The 14,730-nt window shown below is 43.2% G+C and overlaps 2 protein-coding genes across 4 annotated transcripts in view; both read right to left on the reverse strand.

The window, feature by feature from the left end:
* Positions 1–6,523, reverse strand: part of acss1 (acyl-CoA synthetase short chain family member 1) — a 27,622-nt gene extending 21,099 nt beyond the window's left edge. For both annotated transcript variants that reach the window (XM_032543459.1, XM_032543458.1), the window contains exons 1-3: positions 6,099–6,523; positions 5,709–5,805; positions 5,414–5,613 (exon numbers count right to left, since the gene is read on the reverse strand). In XM_032543459.1, the coding sequence (XP_032399350.1) occupies positions 5,414–5,613; positions 5,709–5,805; positions 6,099–6,408 (607 nt within the window). In that variant the 5' untranslated portion in view covers positions 6,409–6,523. The remainder of the gene's footprint in view (positions 1–5,413; positions 5,614–5,708; positions 5,806–6,098) is intronic.
* A 442-nt stretch (positions 6,524–6,965) lies between these two features.
* On the reverse strand, positions 6,966–12,952 carry LOC116706600 (visual system homeobox 2). 2 transcript variants are annotated; one of them, XM_032543527.1, is made up of 6 exons: positions 12,529–12,952; positions 11,902–11,992; positions 11,181–11,304; positions 9,044–9,224; positions 8,062–8,133; positions 6,966–8,031 (listed from the first exon to the last, which is right to left on the reverse strand). In XM_032543527.1, the coding sequence occupies exons 1-6, from the start codon at positions 12,950–12,952 to the stop codon at positions 7,766–7,768; spliced, it is 1,158 nt and encodes a 385-aa protein (XP_032399418.1). In that variant the 3' UTR covers positions 6,966–7,765. The 2 variants fall into 2 exon arrangements, with proteins under 2 accessions (XP_032399418.1, XP_032399417.1); XM_032543526.1 differs by having other exon boundaries at positions 6,966–8,133.
* Between the last annotated feature and the right edge of the window lie 1,778 nt (positions 12,953–14,730).

Consider the following 14,730-nt stretch of genomic DNA (forward strand, 5'->3'; position numbering starts at 1 on the left):
GACCAGTGGTATTATTGTTGGTCAACAGATGAAATGCGTTTCCGAGCAGTTAACGTGCACGGACCTGATGGAGACTGTCTAGTACAGAGGTCCCCAAAAGGCACTTAGACCATATTGTGCTCAGGGTATATTGGTTCCTTGTGGGGGCTGATTGGTCAGCTATACTGTTGCGGGTTACAATCCCTGCTCTGCCTCTCCCTTCTTGCATGTCTATTTTTTCAGTTATCATTTACTACAAGCAGCTATGTCCACTCCCTTCTAAGGTGGTATGTCCTGTTCTCTGGGTATCAGACCGTCCTGAACTAGTGTCCTTGGCCTCACCATCTCCTCCTCCGTGCCCACTGTAGCATATCTGACTAAGATGCCCTGCCTGTTTCTCCTCCTTAGCTGAACCCAGCTGCAAAGCATAATGTAATATGTCACACATACACACATCTCTATTTAGTTTTGGTTAATTCAGTATATACTGTAAGCCAGCTTTACGTGGCGTTCTGAGTGGCCTGTTCATCACCACTCAGTCATTGTATTTTTTCCACAAATTCCCCTTTTCGCACCTACTAGGTGCGAACACCTTTACACTAACTGCAGTGCCTCAACGTCCTCCCCGTCCTCTGGCATGGTGAGTAATGGCAGCATCCCAGCGGAATAGGGAGGCGGCGCTTTTCTTTGGACAAGGCAGTGGTGATGAGCCGGGATGTCATGGTCGCAGGCAGGGCACACAGCAACACCCACAGGTAACTAGAATAGCGGAGAAAAACAGCAATAGATGTCAAACAAGCAGTGATAAGATTCTTCCATTTGCCAAAAAGGTTGTCATCACCCCCAATGGATTTGATACACCTGAGGCGTCATGCACTCTCCGGGAAAGGGCTCGAAGTTGGTTCAAAGCCCTGGTGACCTCCCATCCGGGGCAGTGTTGTTAGGGAGACCGTACAGCACATCTCTCCGAACATGGAACAGACTCCTCCTTTTTCAGCCAACAGCATGTCCAGCGCCATCCTATGGAGCGCCATGAGGGACGTTGGGGCCGTCTGCTCGGCCAGGCCTTCGATGGCATCCTAGTTGCATTGCTCAAGCGTTAAACATTTAATGCACAAATTATCCTATCTACATTTTTTGGGAGTGACGGGGGAGATGGCTGAAAGCAGTGGTATTCTCAAATCCTGCGGCTATTGATCGCCAATTTATTCACATCGGGCACCCTAGGAACTCCTATGCTGTCATATAGGTTGGGGTTCCCGCCCATGGATCAAAACGGGCCTTGCTACTACGGGCCCTGCGCTTCTCTTAGGTGTGCACAGCCTGGGGTTATGGGGATGGACCTTACTCCCCACCAAAGATATGGGCATAGCTAATCTAACCATAGCACAAACTCCTGACGTTGATTTGGGAACTTTATCTGGGAGTACAACCTAAGACCACCACAATAGTAGAATAGTCCTATTCTAGCCACTGGGCCTAGGGCTGTTTTGTTTTGTACAGTTGTGTTGCACAGTTGCTGGGATATATCACTAGCTTGATTGTGGGCTTGCTTGATCCGGTGGAGATTGAAACAGTGAATCTTGCACCTCCCCCTTTATGGCGGTAAAATACCCTGGTTTTTCAAAACCTGGGGGAAAGAGGGATGAGGGTAGTACAATTGCGGGAAGCTGTCTTAGAGTGTGTGAAGTTCAACATGCATGCATATCCTGCTGGGTCTCATTAGGAAACAACGGGGCCGGGTTAGTGAACATGGATGTCTAGCTGTGGCACAGGCCACCGCACCCTTCCATGTGTTTCTTGGCATTCTGTATTAGCCACCTGATCCATAAATTGTCCTGCCTGCACCGCTGATAACTCTAACACATCTTCCCCCCTCATTTTAGAGAAGTCCTGCACTATTACGTCTTCCTCCTTCAGGGGGGGTTTTACTGTAGTCTCTGCCATGTCTGTTGCATTCTGTGTGTGCGTGAGGGGATCCAAAATATTTATCTGCAGGGGGGTTATCTGGTCATTCCTGCTATCCATACACCTATGGCTAACATCCCCACATCCTGACCGTTCCTACTCCCAATTGCTCTATTTACTGACAGGGTTATGGGATTTTCGTGGGGTCTGAACTATAGTCCCGCTGTATAGATAAATATCTCCATTCTCTTGTTGTACCACCAATCCTTTTGTCTGTCAACCTCGCCCATGGTTTCCACCCCCTGTTGTCCAACCCGCGTCATACCAGCTGTTACAGAGACACCTTTCACCTGTCCGGAAGCGCTCCTTCACCAGCTCTATTTGATAGTCGTCACAGATGTACACATCTGTGGTTTTGTAGAGAAACTATTATACCCCCGCAGTCTATAGCCTGACACAAATCAAAGGTAAATGACGTGGTTGAGTCTCTCACATGGGGAGAGTCAATCTGGCACCGCACCTTGGGGATGGGCCCTTAGTGTGTTGCTTCACTACTGCCCAAACTGCTCTTCTTTCTCTCGTCTAGTTTCATTTCCTTGTTACGAGAGGTGGTTGGACACTACGGGTGATTGTTCTTGTGGTCTTGTGCCCCAACGCATGTTCCAACCCCGAACTAATGCTGCAACTCCACTACTACTACTACTGCTAGGACAACTGTTGTTTTTCCCCAAACCCCATTGCCTTCCAAGTTGATGATGTACTATGTGGGGGCTGTTTCCCGCCAAAACATCTCTCTCTATATTTGGATTGCTTTCTAATTTTGCAATGGGCGGCTAGGGGTGCGACTGGGGCACAATGTGTCAGGTGGTGCCAAGGTGCTCCTTTTTACCTTTAACCTGGACCGTGTGAAGTAACCTCCCCCACGGTACGGCCGGACCACCTGGGGTCAGTCCCATTCTCTTGTGAAATTTGACCCCGACCCAGCCCTATGACAGGTAGTGTTGCTTCCTCCTGCGGTTTCCTGTTCGCCAACTGGACTGCGTAGAAAGGGCTGAAACCAGAGATGTTAGCTTTTTCATAGTCTGTCATTTATTGCTGAACATTAACATTGGCATGTGACCTACTCTAGTGGAGGTCCTGGCATTTTCTCCCGTCATATTTTGTGTGGGGTCAAATGTGTTTTCGTCTTCTGAGGACCTCATAGCCATGAGGGCCAATGGGAGCGCTTTTACCCATGGTAACTTGCTTCCTGCACATGCCTTAGCTATTTTAGCCTTCAATGGTGGTTTGCTCTTTCCACCATTCCCTGTGACTGTGGATGATAAAAGATGAAGGCATGAGTGATCAGGGCCTGTTCTAATTCTTTAGTAGTTTGTTGTTAAAATGTGTGCCATTATCTGACCTTATCGTGGGGACCCCATACCTCGGGATGAGTTAGTTTGAGCCATTTCACCACTGTTTTGCGTCCTTTTTCCGGTGGGAGGCTTCACCACTAGAGAACCTGTCTACCATCACCAGAAGATACCTTTTTCCCTACCACATTTTCTGCGCCCATACAGTATAATCTATACTGATATCTTGAAACAAGCTGTGGGGACTGGGTACGCCTTTAGTGTGGTGTATGGTTTCTGAACATATGCTCTCCACACACACCTGCATTCTGACAAAAATGTGTCACCATGTCCCTCAAATGGGGTGCCACCACAGCTCAGACAGATTCAGGAGAGTTGTTTTCTTTCTTCATGTGTTGGTTGTGTGCTCAGGTAGACACATTCTGCAAATCTCGGCTGATGCTGTATCTTTTGATGAGTGGTAATACAGTACATGTCTGTCTCCCCCTTTTTTCTGAAATAAAATGCATTGAGAAAGCCATTGTTTTCAGAAACATCCATATGAAAGGGAGTGAGTAGTCTGGGGAGGTGAGTGTCTCTGCCTTGCTAGGGACTTTTGAGGTCAGAGAAGGCGGCCGGCCTCTGTTGTCATAGGAGGGGGCGGGGGGGGTGAGACAGCGATGAGTTTGTTGGTATAGTCAGGGATATGTGAGCGGCGTATCCGTGAGGGCAGAAAAAACAGCATGTCTGCAACTGTGAGGGCTTCTGACTGTTGGGGGTTCTGTGAGACTGTCATTTGTTTAGCTTTGCTGGGCTTGGGCGTGTTTATTCTTCAGTTGTTTCTTTAACAATTGAGTTTGTAGTCCTTTTAATTCATTCTTTTGTGCTCTGCTCCTTTTTGGTGTTTGACAGGAAATGACGACATTCTGCCCCATGTTGCATCGGTCATGTTGTGCAGGCCTACTACTCCTCTAACTGTGTCTGAACTGCTGTGGGTAATCCCCTAGTACACCCATGGCGGAACAGCGCCACTGTGGCGGCGGACTGGTCCCACGGTTCCCTCATAGCACGTGCCAAATCTTTTTTGCTCATCTGCATAGGCATCAAAATTTTCATCACTTAGTTTTAAATCATAGCCTAGTGCCGATCCCAACTGTGGGATACATGCGGTGCAGCAGCCCAAATGCCAGGGGTTACTGCTGATGCAGGCACTGTGCGGGAACAGTGGGTCCAGCTCCCCTTGGTGAGGGCAGCACTAGCTCATCTGCTCCCATTACTCTACCAATACGCTCGAGATCCCCAAAAACAGCTGCACTCCTGCTGTAAGACTATTGAAAGTGTGAGGAAATGCTCAGCCCGTCAGGGAGGGGAGTTTTGCACACAGAGAATAAGTCACCAAAACTGTAAGGGGTGTACATCAACAGTCCTCCCCTACTGGGCGATTGTAGACCCGCCCTGGTGTGTGGCGCGTCTGCTCTCCCTCACTGAGCTCATTCACTGTTCGACGCAGCTTCTCTTGCTGCTTCTTTATCTCTCTGAAATCTTGTTAAGTCTTTCCCATTCTAGTGATCTTCGCAGCATAACTTGTCAGGGTCCTCGTTGGTAAATTTACCTTTAAATGTGGCCTGCTACAAAAACGTCTTGAGGACTTTGTGATCTAGATCTGGGCCTGCGTTATGTCGTTTTTAGTCCTTTCCTAGAGTAGAGCTTCTGTCTGTTTGTCTCACTTTCCTGCTGCTGTCTGACTGTTCGCTATCTTCCTTACTTCCTGAGTCTTGGGGGTACTGTGGTGAGGTGGACTGGGTCCTTTACTGACATGTGAAAATGCTCTGGATTTTGTTGGCAAAAAGTGTGTTAAATTCATCATGGAGTCAGTTGTCAGTTTATAGAAGGATTTCCCCAACAGTAATAGGCTACTGTAGCTGAGGAAATACTAATGTTAAAATAACTAATTTAACCAACTGTATTTGTGAAAGAAATTCAACCTTGTTGTATTGGAAGCTGTCATGAAACCACCAGACATAAAAAGGTCTTCAACATGTTGGTCCTTCTAAGAGAATTATTGGCCTCTTTAGCTGCTAAATGCTACATTGTGTTCACCAGCTAGCTAGCTAGCTATATATCTTTCACTTTGCTATGTTTGATGTTGTAATGTATTCACGGGCTTTAAAACCAAAACAATGAGCGGGTCTCACCGTCGCGGATTCGCTCTGCCAGCGCCTCGGCACTGAACCCCGCAAACACCACATTGTGTGCTGCACCAATACGGGCACAGGCCAACATGGACGCCACAGCCAGAGGGCATGTAGGCATGTAGATGGTGACGCAGTCCCCTTTCCTCACGCCACGCCGCCTTAACAGGTTGCCCAGGCGACATGTCATCTCCAGTAATTGTCTGTATAGAGATAGGCTACCAATGAAGCCACATGAGGCGAAGGGAGGAGGATAAACACACACGTAGCCAAAATAATTAAGATCCAACATGCTGACCTGTAGGTGATCTTGACCTCTGACCCCGGCTCATCTCTCTCCCAGATCAGGGCCACCCGCTCTGGACAGGTGTGCACGTGACGGTCCAGACAGTTCACTACATATGAACATAAAGAAACCGGATACATAAAAAGAAATAGAGAATGTCGCATTATCTGAATGCCACATTAGCATGCTGCGTTCGATCTTTGGAAGATGATAGAGATGATGATGCTTTCCCTGTCTTTAGGCCTAAGCGTTTTATTTAGTGTTCCTCAAAACGCAGCATGGGAAACTGCGACTTGAATGCATCGAGTGGTTTATTCTGACGACATATCTACGTAGGCACATGTCTATAAATCAAATTAGGCCTACTGGTCATATTCTAATGATAAGTAAAGACAAACTTACCGGACACATTCAGCTTTCCTCCTTCAAACCACTTTATTTTCCCTCGGCTCAGGTCACAGTCCTGGGCCGTGTGGAAAGGACTGATCCAGCTCAGTCTGTGACGCGCCGCGGCGGCCCAGAAGCTCGCGCTGTTGGAGACCGAGAACTCCTGCAGCGCTGAGTGGTCGCACGCGCCTTCAAAGCCCGCAGCCTCGGGCATAGACGCTGCTACGTTACATCTCCATCGACCCAAAACATGGAAATAAGATTTGAAGACACGGCGACTGAAAGAAACGACGTACTTTGAAGCGCACCCGCAAGACAGCCACATAATGACAGTAACCTATTCTGTGCTATCCGAAATTATGTTTGCAGTTAGCTAGAGTTTTTACGCAGTTTTGCAAGTTATTTTGCTCTTGAAAACTTGGAAACTCCGGAGAGGAAGGGCTAGAGGAGTAATGCGTTAAAGGGCGGTACAAACCCATGAGCCGACACTTTTATAAAGAACAGTAGCCTAGCTGGATATCAGCATCAGTTGCATAAGAAAAGTTTCTTTTTGTGCAACACGCAAGATTTCGTTGTTTAAATATCCCTTCCAGGCATGTGTTGATTCATTAAAAAAAATACAGTTTTGAATAAGAACTTGTCTGATGTGTTTGTTTCAACAAAATAGTTTATATAAAACGTTTAGTCTGCTGGATTGGACACAATATGGTTTCCAAACTAGATGTGATGTCACAAATAATGCTCATAAGTACAAGTCTCAAACTAAGATTTACAGTGAGAGCAGAGAAACTTCTAGTGTCTAACTCTATACATCATTCTGTACAGTGAAGCTGAAACATCCAAGTGAAGAAACAAGAAGCAAAACATATTATGAGAAGAGATGGGACTTTAAATATCAATAACTTTTAATTAGGCCAGTTACACTTATACAGTTACATGTATACAGAGACAAACACAGATCATGTAAACTGTACATAACAGTACAGTGTTGTCTATTGGACAATATTTTCAGTATGTACAGTATATCACATTTGAAGGAAAACAAAAGATTTAGGCTTGTAATCTTTTCACGGGACTTGATATACGCTTTTTAGTCACTCAACTAAAATAAATCATTCATCCCAGGGAGGTCACATTCATCTCATTAACACCTCTCCAGCAGGTTTAATCAATTTCTTGCTTGAGATGCTTGTTGAAAAGAGACTTACTTCCAAAAACATCGTTATTCTTGCTGTTGCATAAAAGTATAGCTGCCATGTCATAGAATTAGTTAACAATCTATTTTAAAGAAAATAAATATATATATTTTTGACACCGCTCCATATCTGAACATCTGCAGTGAATGATACAAAAACGTTTCCATGTTTAAGCCTTCTTCATTCTCCTACAGAAGGCGACATGAAAAGGTGTTGTGTAGTTTGCTGCACACAAATTTCAGTGAGGAAGAAATAATCTCATTGGTTTAGTTATTACATCCCAATCGTTGGAGCCAAATGACCTTCGGTTACCTTGACAGGTAAGCTCAAGTGGATAAAGAAAATAATTTCTCATTCATTTATTTATGACTATGATATGACTCCACATGCACAGAGGTTCAACTCAACCAATGAAACATCTGCCTCTGAATTGCAAACTCCACTCTGCAGGTATTTTAACCACCAGTCTGTATCCTGCAGCTTCTTTCAGTCACTCTTCTCCACCTCTGCTGTTCCCTGCTCCATCATCTTGTCCTCAGCTTCCTCTTTATGTGTTACGTGGTCGTTTGTTTTGTCGGAAACTGTCCCCAGCACCTTAGCGCTGTGTTCCTGCGCCTTAGCTCGCAGCGCAGCAATGCTGTTCTCCCTAAGTTCCTCTTTAGAAATGGATGCGTTAGTAGTGTCTTTCATCCATTTCTCCGTCTGTTCCTGCATCCCTTTGTCTACTGGTTTCTCCTGTGTTGTTGTTGTTGTTGTTGTTGTTGTTGTTGGTGCTGGTGCTGGTGGTGGTGGTGTCAGGCTGCAGGGTTTTCCAGGGGAGGTGTGTGTGGTTTCAACTGACTTCTTGTGCATACCTGAATAGAGAGGACATTCGTTTCAGTTAAGGTTTGCAGAGGAGGGCTAGACATCTTGTTTTAGTGTTTCCTGGTGTAGCTTGATACATTGACACAAATTTAAAAATGACAAATTGCACAGACCTTTCTTCACAAGCATTGCAATTTTGTATGTAATGAGGTGTCTGACATTGAAAAAGAATGGTGATAGATTGGATAGAACTTGTTATTCAATTAGAACTACCTAATTGATTAACTAATCAATTGACATGAGGCGAGAGAGGCCATTTGGTCTAATCTGTCCTGATTAAGTAGGATTATCACTGTATTGACATGCTGACACTTTTATTGGCCCCTAACATGAGCCAGGCTTAGCTCATACTTCCTGTTAGAATACATCTCTCTCCCTATTTTCAAATGGCTGCTATGAGACAACAGAATATAGCAGGGTTTTTTTGGACCCAGTTTAAGATTTTATTTTGGGACTAAAATACGGGCCAACAGTGACTAGAATTAACAAAAAAAACAACATTTTATGTGTATCAGACATAAAGGCCTGGATGAGGCAGCTTTTAAAAGTACCCCACCATGTGGGCTTTGTCAGCTAACTTTGCAAAGTGGATTTTCACAAAATGAGCCTCAATAGTGATGTTAAAAAGGTGGACTATCTATGACTCAAGATCCATAAAGGACATTTTTCACAGCACTTTGACTTGTCATGGTAGGAAAAACACAGCTGTTATCACATTAACAATCTTAGGCCCTGGCAGTGTGACAGTGGGCATGAACAATACTAAACAGCTAAATGGAAATTAGTCATCAGTCATTTCCCTATTTACATTCACGTTTTTATTAATGTAAGAAACAGAAAACAAATGCCCAGCTAAAATGCACCCAGATGACATACGTACAAATAACAATTAATATTTACCTAATAGCCACGGAGCGTAGGAGTCTGTGACGCCCTCCTTGGCTGACTTGAGGATGGACTCAGGCAGTGGGATGGAGTGGCGGACCATAGCTCCGTAGAGGCCGTACTCTGCCATCACGCTGCTGCGACCCCAACACTTCTCTCTTTTCCTCCACTTGGCCCTGCGGTTCTGAAACCACACCTGAGACACGGGAGACAGATAAAAGATTACATTAAGTTTACTTGAACCTTGCAAACGACTGCATGCAATATTATTCTCTGTAGTCTGGGCCAATAATCTAACATCTTTTTATCCATCCATTAACATTTATAATTGGGACTGGGCCAAAACATGGCTTAAACTCCCCTTCCACTCAACAATAAAACGCACTGTTCATCGTTTTGTATCGAGTTTGACACTAAGACTCACATACATCCCCCTTCATCTGCTGAAGGGAGAAAGCTGCTATCACCTTCTCTAAATTTACAATGTACCAGGATGAAAACCTTCAGTAGGCCTACACACACACACACACACACACACACACACACACACACACACACACACACACCCACAATGAACTCAGTAAAGTATTGACATCTTTTGTTTAAGGAGTTACATAAACAATATTTAAATATTCATTGATAGATTCTGGAGTTTTCAATGAGGGAGGAGGAGATGTAATTCATGATATCATTTTAACAAGATATGGTAACTTTTTTGTGGAAAACTGTATCAGAAAAATTAGGATTTAATAACAGATTATTTTCATGTCTTAAAAAGTGCTGTGTAAAAGTGGGACTATGTTATTTAATGTACCAGGATATAAATATCAGTGGGACAATGAAATCTCCTGGAGGCAAAAACAAAAACGTTCTTTTTTTATTTTTTTGTATTGAGATGACTGATTGTAAGAGCTCATTCTAATTAGGCTCGACTGAAATTAGTGTGCTTGTGATACCTGAAAAGTCCATTATAGACAAAAATGCAAATGTGCTGCAAAATATGTTTAGAACACAAGTTCTGAAATTCAGTGTTATTATAAATATTTAAAATTATTTTCTCATTGCTTAATTTAAAGAACATGTTGTCTTCTGTCTGTGTGTCCTTCCAGCTCCTCAAGTGTCTAAAGTGATTTCCGCCAAGCCGGAGCACGCAGCCTCAGCAAGCTTGTGAAAATGAATGAGAAAACAGGAAAAAACAAGCATGCTAAAATGGCCGAGGAGGCAGGATGATATTATGAAGCGCAGGTGGTTGTGGATGTGTGTGGTGTGTGTTTGTGTGTGTGTGTGTGTGTGTGTGTGTGGTGTGTGTGTGTGTGTGTGTGTGTGTGTGTGTGTGTGTGTGTGTGTGTGTGTGTGTGTTTCACAGACCTGGAATTAAAAACGATCAAAGCCGAGCCTGGAAAGCTATTCAGGTAGATCTGATGATAACCTCCATCTCATAAAAGATGGGCTTCAGATGAGCAATCATGCTTTCTGACAGCAACGGTGTGAGTGTGCATGGCAGTGTGTGTGCGTGTGTCTTCACTTGTGTGTGTGAAGTGCTTCCTGAGAGAGGTGACCCCGGGGGCGAAGAGGCTGATTGAAAAATAAGTTAATTTCCAGGGCCGATCGATGGGAGACAGGCGCTCAAATATCACGGGAAATTAAAATGCTCATAGCAGCCAGGCAGAGCCCTCTGCTCAGCCGCTGACCTGTGCTAATTCATTTCTATGTAGTTATCATTTCATCTCAGGGCTGCGGCCTGTCTCTCGCAGGGAGAGAGGTGATAAGTTCTCCTCAATTAACTAATTACACTGAGAGGCTGAATTGGCTGCTGATGTGAAGGCAGTGGGCATTGTGAGGATGAGGATGATGGAGCAGCTGACTGGGGACTCTACCTGAATTTTTCCTTAGCTTTCTTCATCACTTTGTAACCTGAATCTGTGGCGATCACCACGAGTGCAAGGAATGTTGACTTTGAGTTAAAAGAAGCTATCAATGCAGGAAACATCTGGATTATTTAACTGAATAAAACACTTTATTTTGTATTTTTTTTTCAAGGGTTTGTTTGGTTGGCTCCCCTTAAAGCAAGATGATTAAAGCATATTCAGGTTTTGGAATTTAAGATAACAACCCACACATTCATGCCTACTGCACAGGCCTCCATACACACCTGTATTCTGTCTTCTGGTAGCTCAGTCTTCATGGAGAGCATTTCTCGGGCGTAAACATCTGGATAGTGGGCCTCATTGAAAGCTTTCTCCAGCTCCTCCAGCTGATAGGAAGTGAAAATGGTTCTGCAGAAAACCAAAAAAAGAAAAATAGGAGAATACATTTATACATTTGGATTCCTTCATAAGTTCACAATTTCACATTCATTCAATTTTGTTCAATCTAAAATGTGTCTGAGACTGAAATGAAAAAAAAAAAAAAATCAAGATCTTATAAAATGAGAAAAGGTCAGATTTATTTTTATTTGAAGTCTTTTAGAATTAGCAAGTAAGAAATAGGAACAACAGAGGACAATTGCAATTAATATTTTTAATTTACAAAAGGCATATAGAGTCAAATCATAAATACATAATAAAAAATAAATAAAACAGCTATTCGAAACATTTAGCAGCAATGTATTTTTGTTTTTAAAGACAGCAGAGAGATGATTTTATGAAGGTTTTTTTCCATAAAAGAATTTTAGTGCATTTTCTAATGCAATTTTATGATCAAACACACAACATGTTTTACAGGATTTAATCACTGATGACAAGTAGCCCGGATGGAGTTTACCACATAAAAAGGCCCAACATTAATATATGAACTACCGGAACATGATGCAGTCTTAAAGAAATTATCCCGCGTTCGATTATCTTTTTATGATTCTTTTTTTTTTTTTTTACCTGTGTCGTCTTTTCTTTCGTTTCTTGCTCTGACTCATTGATGATTTAGGGAATTTCTGATCACCGGAGGAGAGACTCATGTCATCAGAATCTGTAAGGAAACAACAGCAATTATTAATAAACATAATAGGCTTATAATAATAATAATAATAACAATAACAATAATAATAATAATAATAATAAACAATAAATAATGAAAACATAAACTAGGCTACTGCATTGGATAATGCATGTAAGATGCTGATAATATTGCTGGTCTTTAAAAAAATCCCAAATGATAGAAAATATAGGCCTATAGCCTCTGAAAAAAGACTAAATTAAGTTTAAAGCATTCGTTACAGCAAGGCCTCTACACATCTTGTTCAATAGGCCCATTTAGAGAACAAAAGCGTTCTTTTTTCCCTCCATCATTATCACTCGATCACAGGGCGCTAAGACTTTGACGCATAAACTCTTTTTGTGCAAGAAATGTCTGCTATCCTCAGATTGTAGCTCGTTCACGATAAATACATGAGACACAAGAGTGTGCTGTTTTTAAAAACCTGCAACGACTATTTTAATCATTACATCAGGAACGCAGTAGGCTATGCGTTGTAGAGTTTACAGGACTTTATGTCCAGCACTCACCGGAGCTGGGGGAGTGCTGCGCCTCCATCTGCGGGTCCATGTGCGCCGCTCTGTGCAGCGGATGCAGGTGCACATTCTGCGCCTCTGCCAGCACCTCCAGAAAAGCAGGCTGGCTGTAAAAGGAGTGTATTCCCTCTGGTCCCAGCAAACCCACACCGACCCCGAGACCCCCGTGTCCGAGGGCCGACCTGGCGGCCAGGATGTGCGCACTGTGCGGCAGAGCCTCCAGCGGCCGCCTCGGTGCCGCCGGCGGCTCCTTGTTGAGGCCGAGCAGCTCCTGGATCCCAAAGCCGGTGCGCCGGTGCACCGTGGGAGCCATCTTCCAGACTGGCTGCTGGGGTCCCCCGTGGTTCAAGCTGGTTTGTGAGGCTGATTTCTGTCTATTCACAGTGTCTGAGAGCACAACTCCCTCCTTCCCTGTCATGGCGGTGAGGTTTCACTTTTTGTTTTCCTCTCCCTCAAAATAAAAGCCAGTCCCTAATGCAATCAGCTCTGTGATTCTCCTTCTTTATCTCTCTGCCCCCCTCTCTGCTGCGCTTTTTATCCAACAGGCAACAGGCGGCAGCCAATCACAAGAGGGGGGGGAGACTCCACACTGAAGTTCGCATGAGCCCCATGACTCTTTAGATAATAGGCCTACAATTTCTGGCATTTAGGCTAAATGTGACAAAATGTCTGTCCTATTTCTGATTTTCTTTTTTTACAAGAAATTGCTCGGTGGGTGGATTGTCTGACAAATACAAAGTGGAATCATCTTCTCCAGCTAGTGACCGCAGAACAATGAATAAACCCATTTTCTCTGAGAGCAAGCTTTTGTTTTCCACAGAAGAAGCCTAATCTTCAATTTGATACCATAATGTCAGTTTACAGGCTGTTTTCTTGTTGACTTGGTGAGCGTTTTGGTCCTGACTCCAACAAAAGAGAGAGGAAGTAAGCGTTTAAAAGTGATGTAGCCTACGAAAATTATGCACAGGCCTAAATCATCAGCGAAATCCCTCATGTTGGGGAAAATCAGCTTCATTTGCAGCACGTATGTCCTCATTCAAACAGTGGCGTCACTGTTGAAATGTAGGCTACAGACGAACCAGCTTTTGGCCCAAAAAATATATCATTCATACATTTTTCGACTACATCTGTTGCTTTGCTAGATAAAACATATACATTACATTATTCAAAAGTAGGCCTACAATGATGTAGGTAGAACGTAGGCTACTTTCTACTTCATATTTTCATTGTCTATTTCTTGCCTGTATTTCTTGCCTTGTATTTCTTGCCTTGTATTTCTTTCGTGCTTACTTGTTTGTGTGTTATTGTTTTGTTTTTTGTTTTTTGCTGTTGCTGCTATGCTGCTACTGTAACGACAGAATTTCCCCGTCGTGGGATAAATAAAGTATAATCTAATCTAATAGTGTTAATAGCCTGAACATGAGTAGTGTCATTTTTAATTACTGCCATAAAAAATTACATTTGATACCATTCACCAGAATAAATCTGACAATAAAATCTATCATTCAAAAGATGAGCAATCGGATTATTTTAGTGCAGTTATAAGTCAGCTTTCTATTTTTTTATATTTTCCAATAAATATGCCAATAAAGAGGCTATCCGTCAACTAAAAAACAAGCAAACACAGGTCACATTCAATCAGGACCAAAAAAGGATTTTCAGTGGTAAAAAAAAAAAAAATCTCATAAACTCACATTAGCCAATTTCTCTAATGAATCAATTCAGCTTCTAATTAGGAGGACCACAGACTGATTGATCCGTTACTGGACTCCGCTCTCTCCCCAACGTCCCATATAACCCACACTGGGATTTGCATATTCTAATTAGGTTTGCGCATTAAACGTTTTGTCTTTGTGGCAGTCTCAGCATCTGTTGATAGATTATTAAGCGTTTTTTTATTCTCTGACGGGTCACATGATAAAGAATACAATATCCCAGTTGAGGGTATTTAGGACACACCAGGGTGGCAATTAGACACGAGACAAACAGAGGAGCAAATGCCAGAGCTCGATACAACAACAGATTTATTTATCTCCGGAGTTCTTTTTTTTCTGTTTGAGGTCTCAAACAGAAATATCAAACACAAAAAGCTGCGACACAAACTGAAAAATTACACAATGTTTCAGCGCATAAATCCGAGTAAAAGTAAGAGCAAAGACATTTCGGATGTCAGGGGAAATCACCCGCAGCTTCTCT

This window comes from Etheostoma spectabile, chromosome 18, assembly GCF_008692095.1.
Source record: "Etheostoma spectabile isolate EspeVRDwgs_2016 chromosome 18, UIUC_Espe_1.0, whole genome shotgun sequence".
NCBI classification, from domain to species: domain Eukaryota; kingdom Metazoa; phylum Chordata; class Actinopteri; order Perciformes; family Percidae; genus Etheostoma; species Etheostoma spectabile.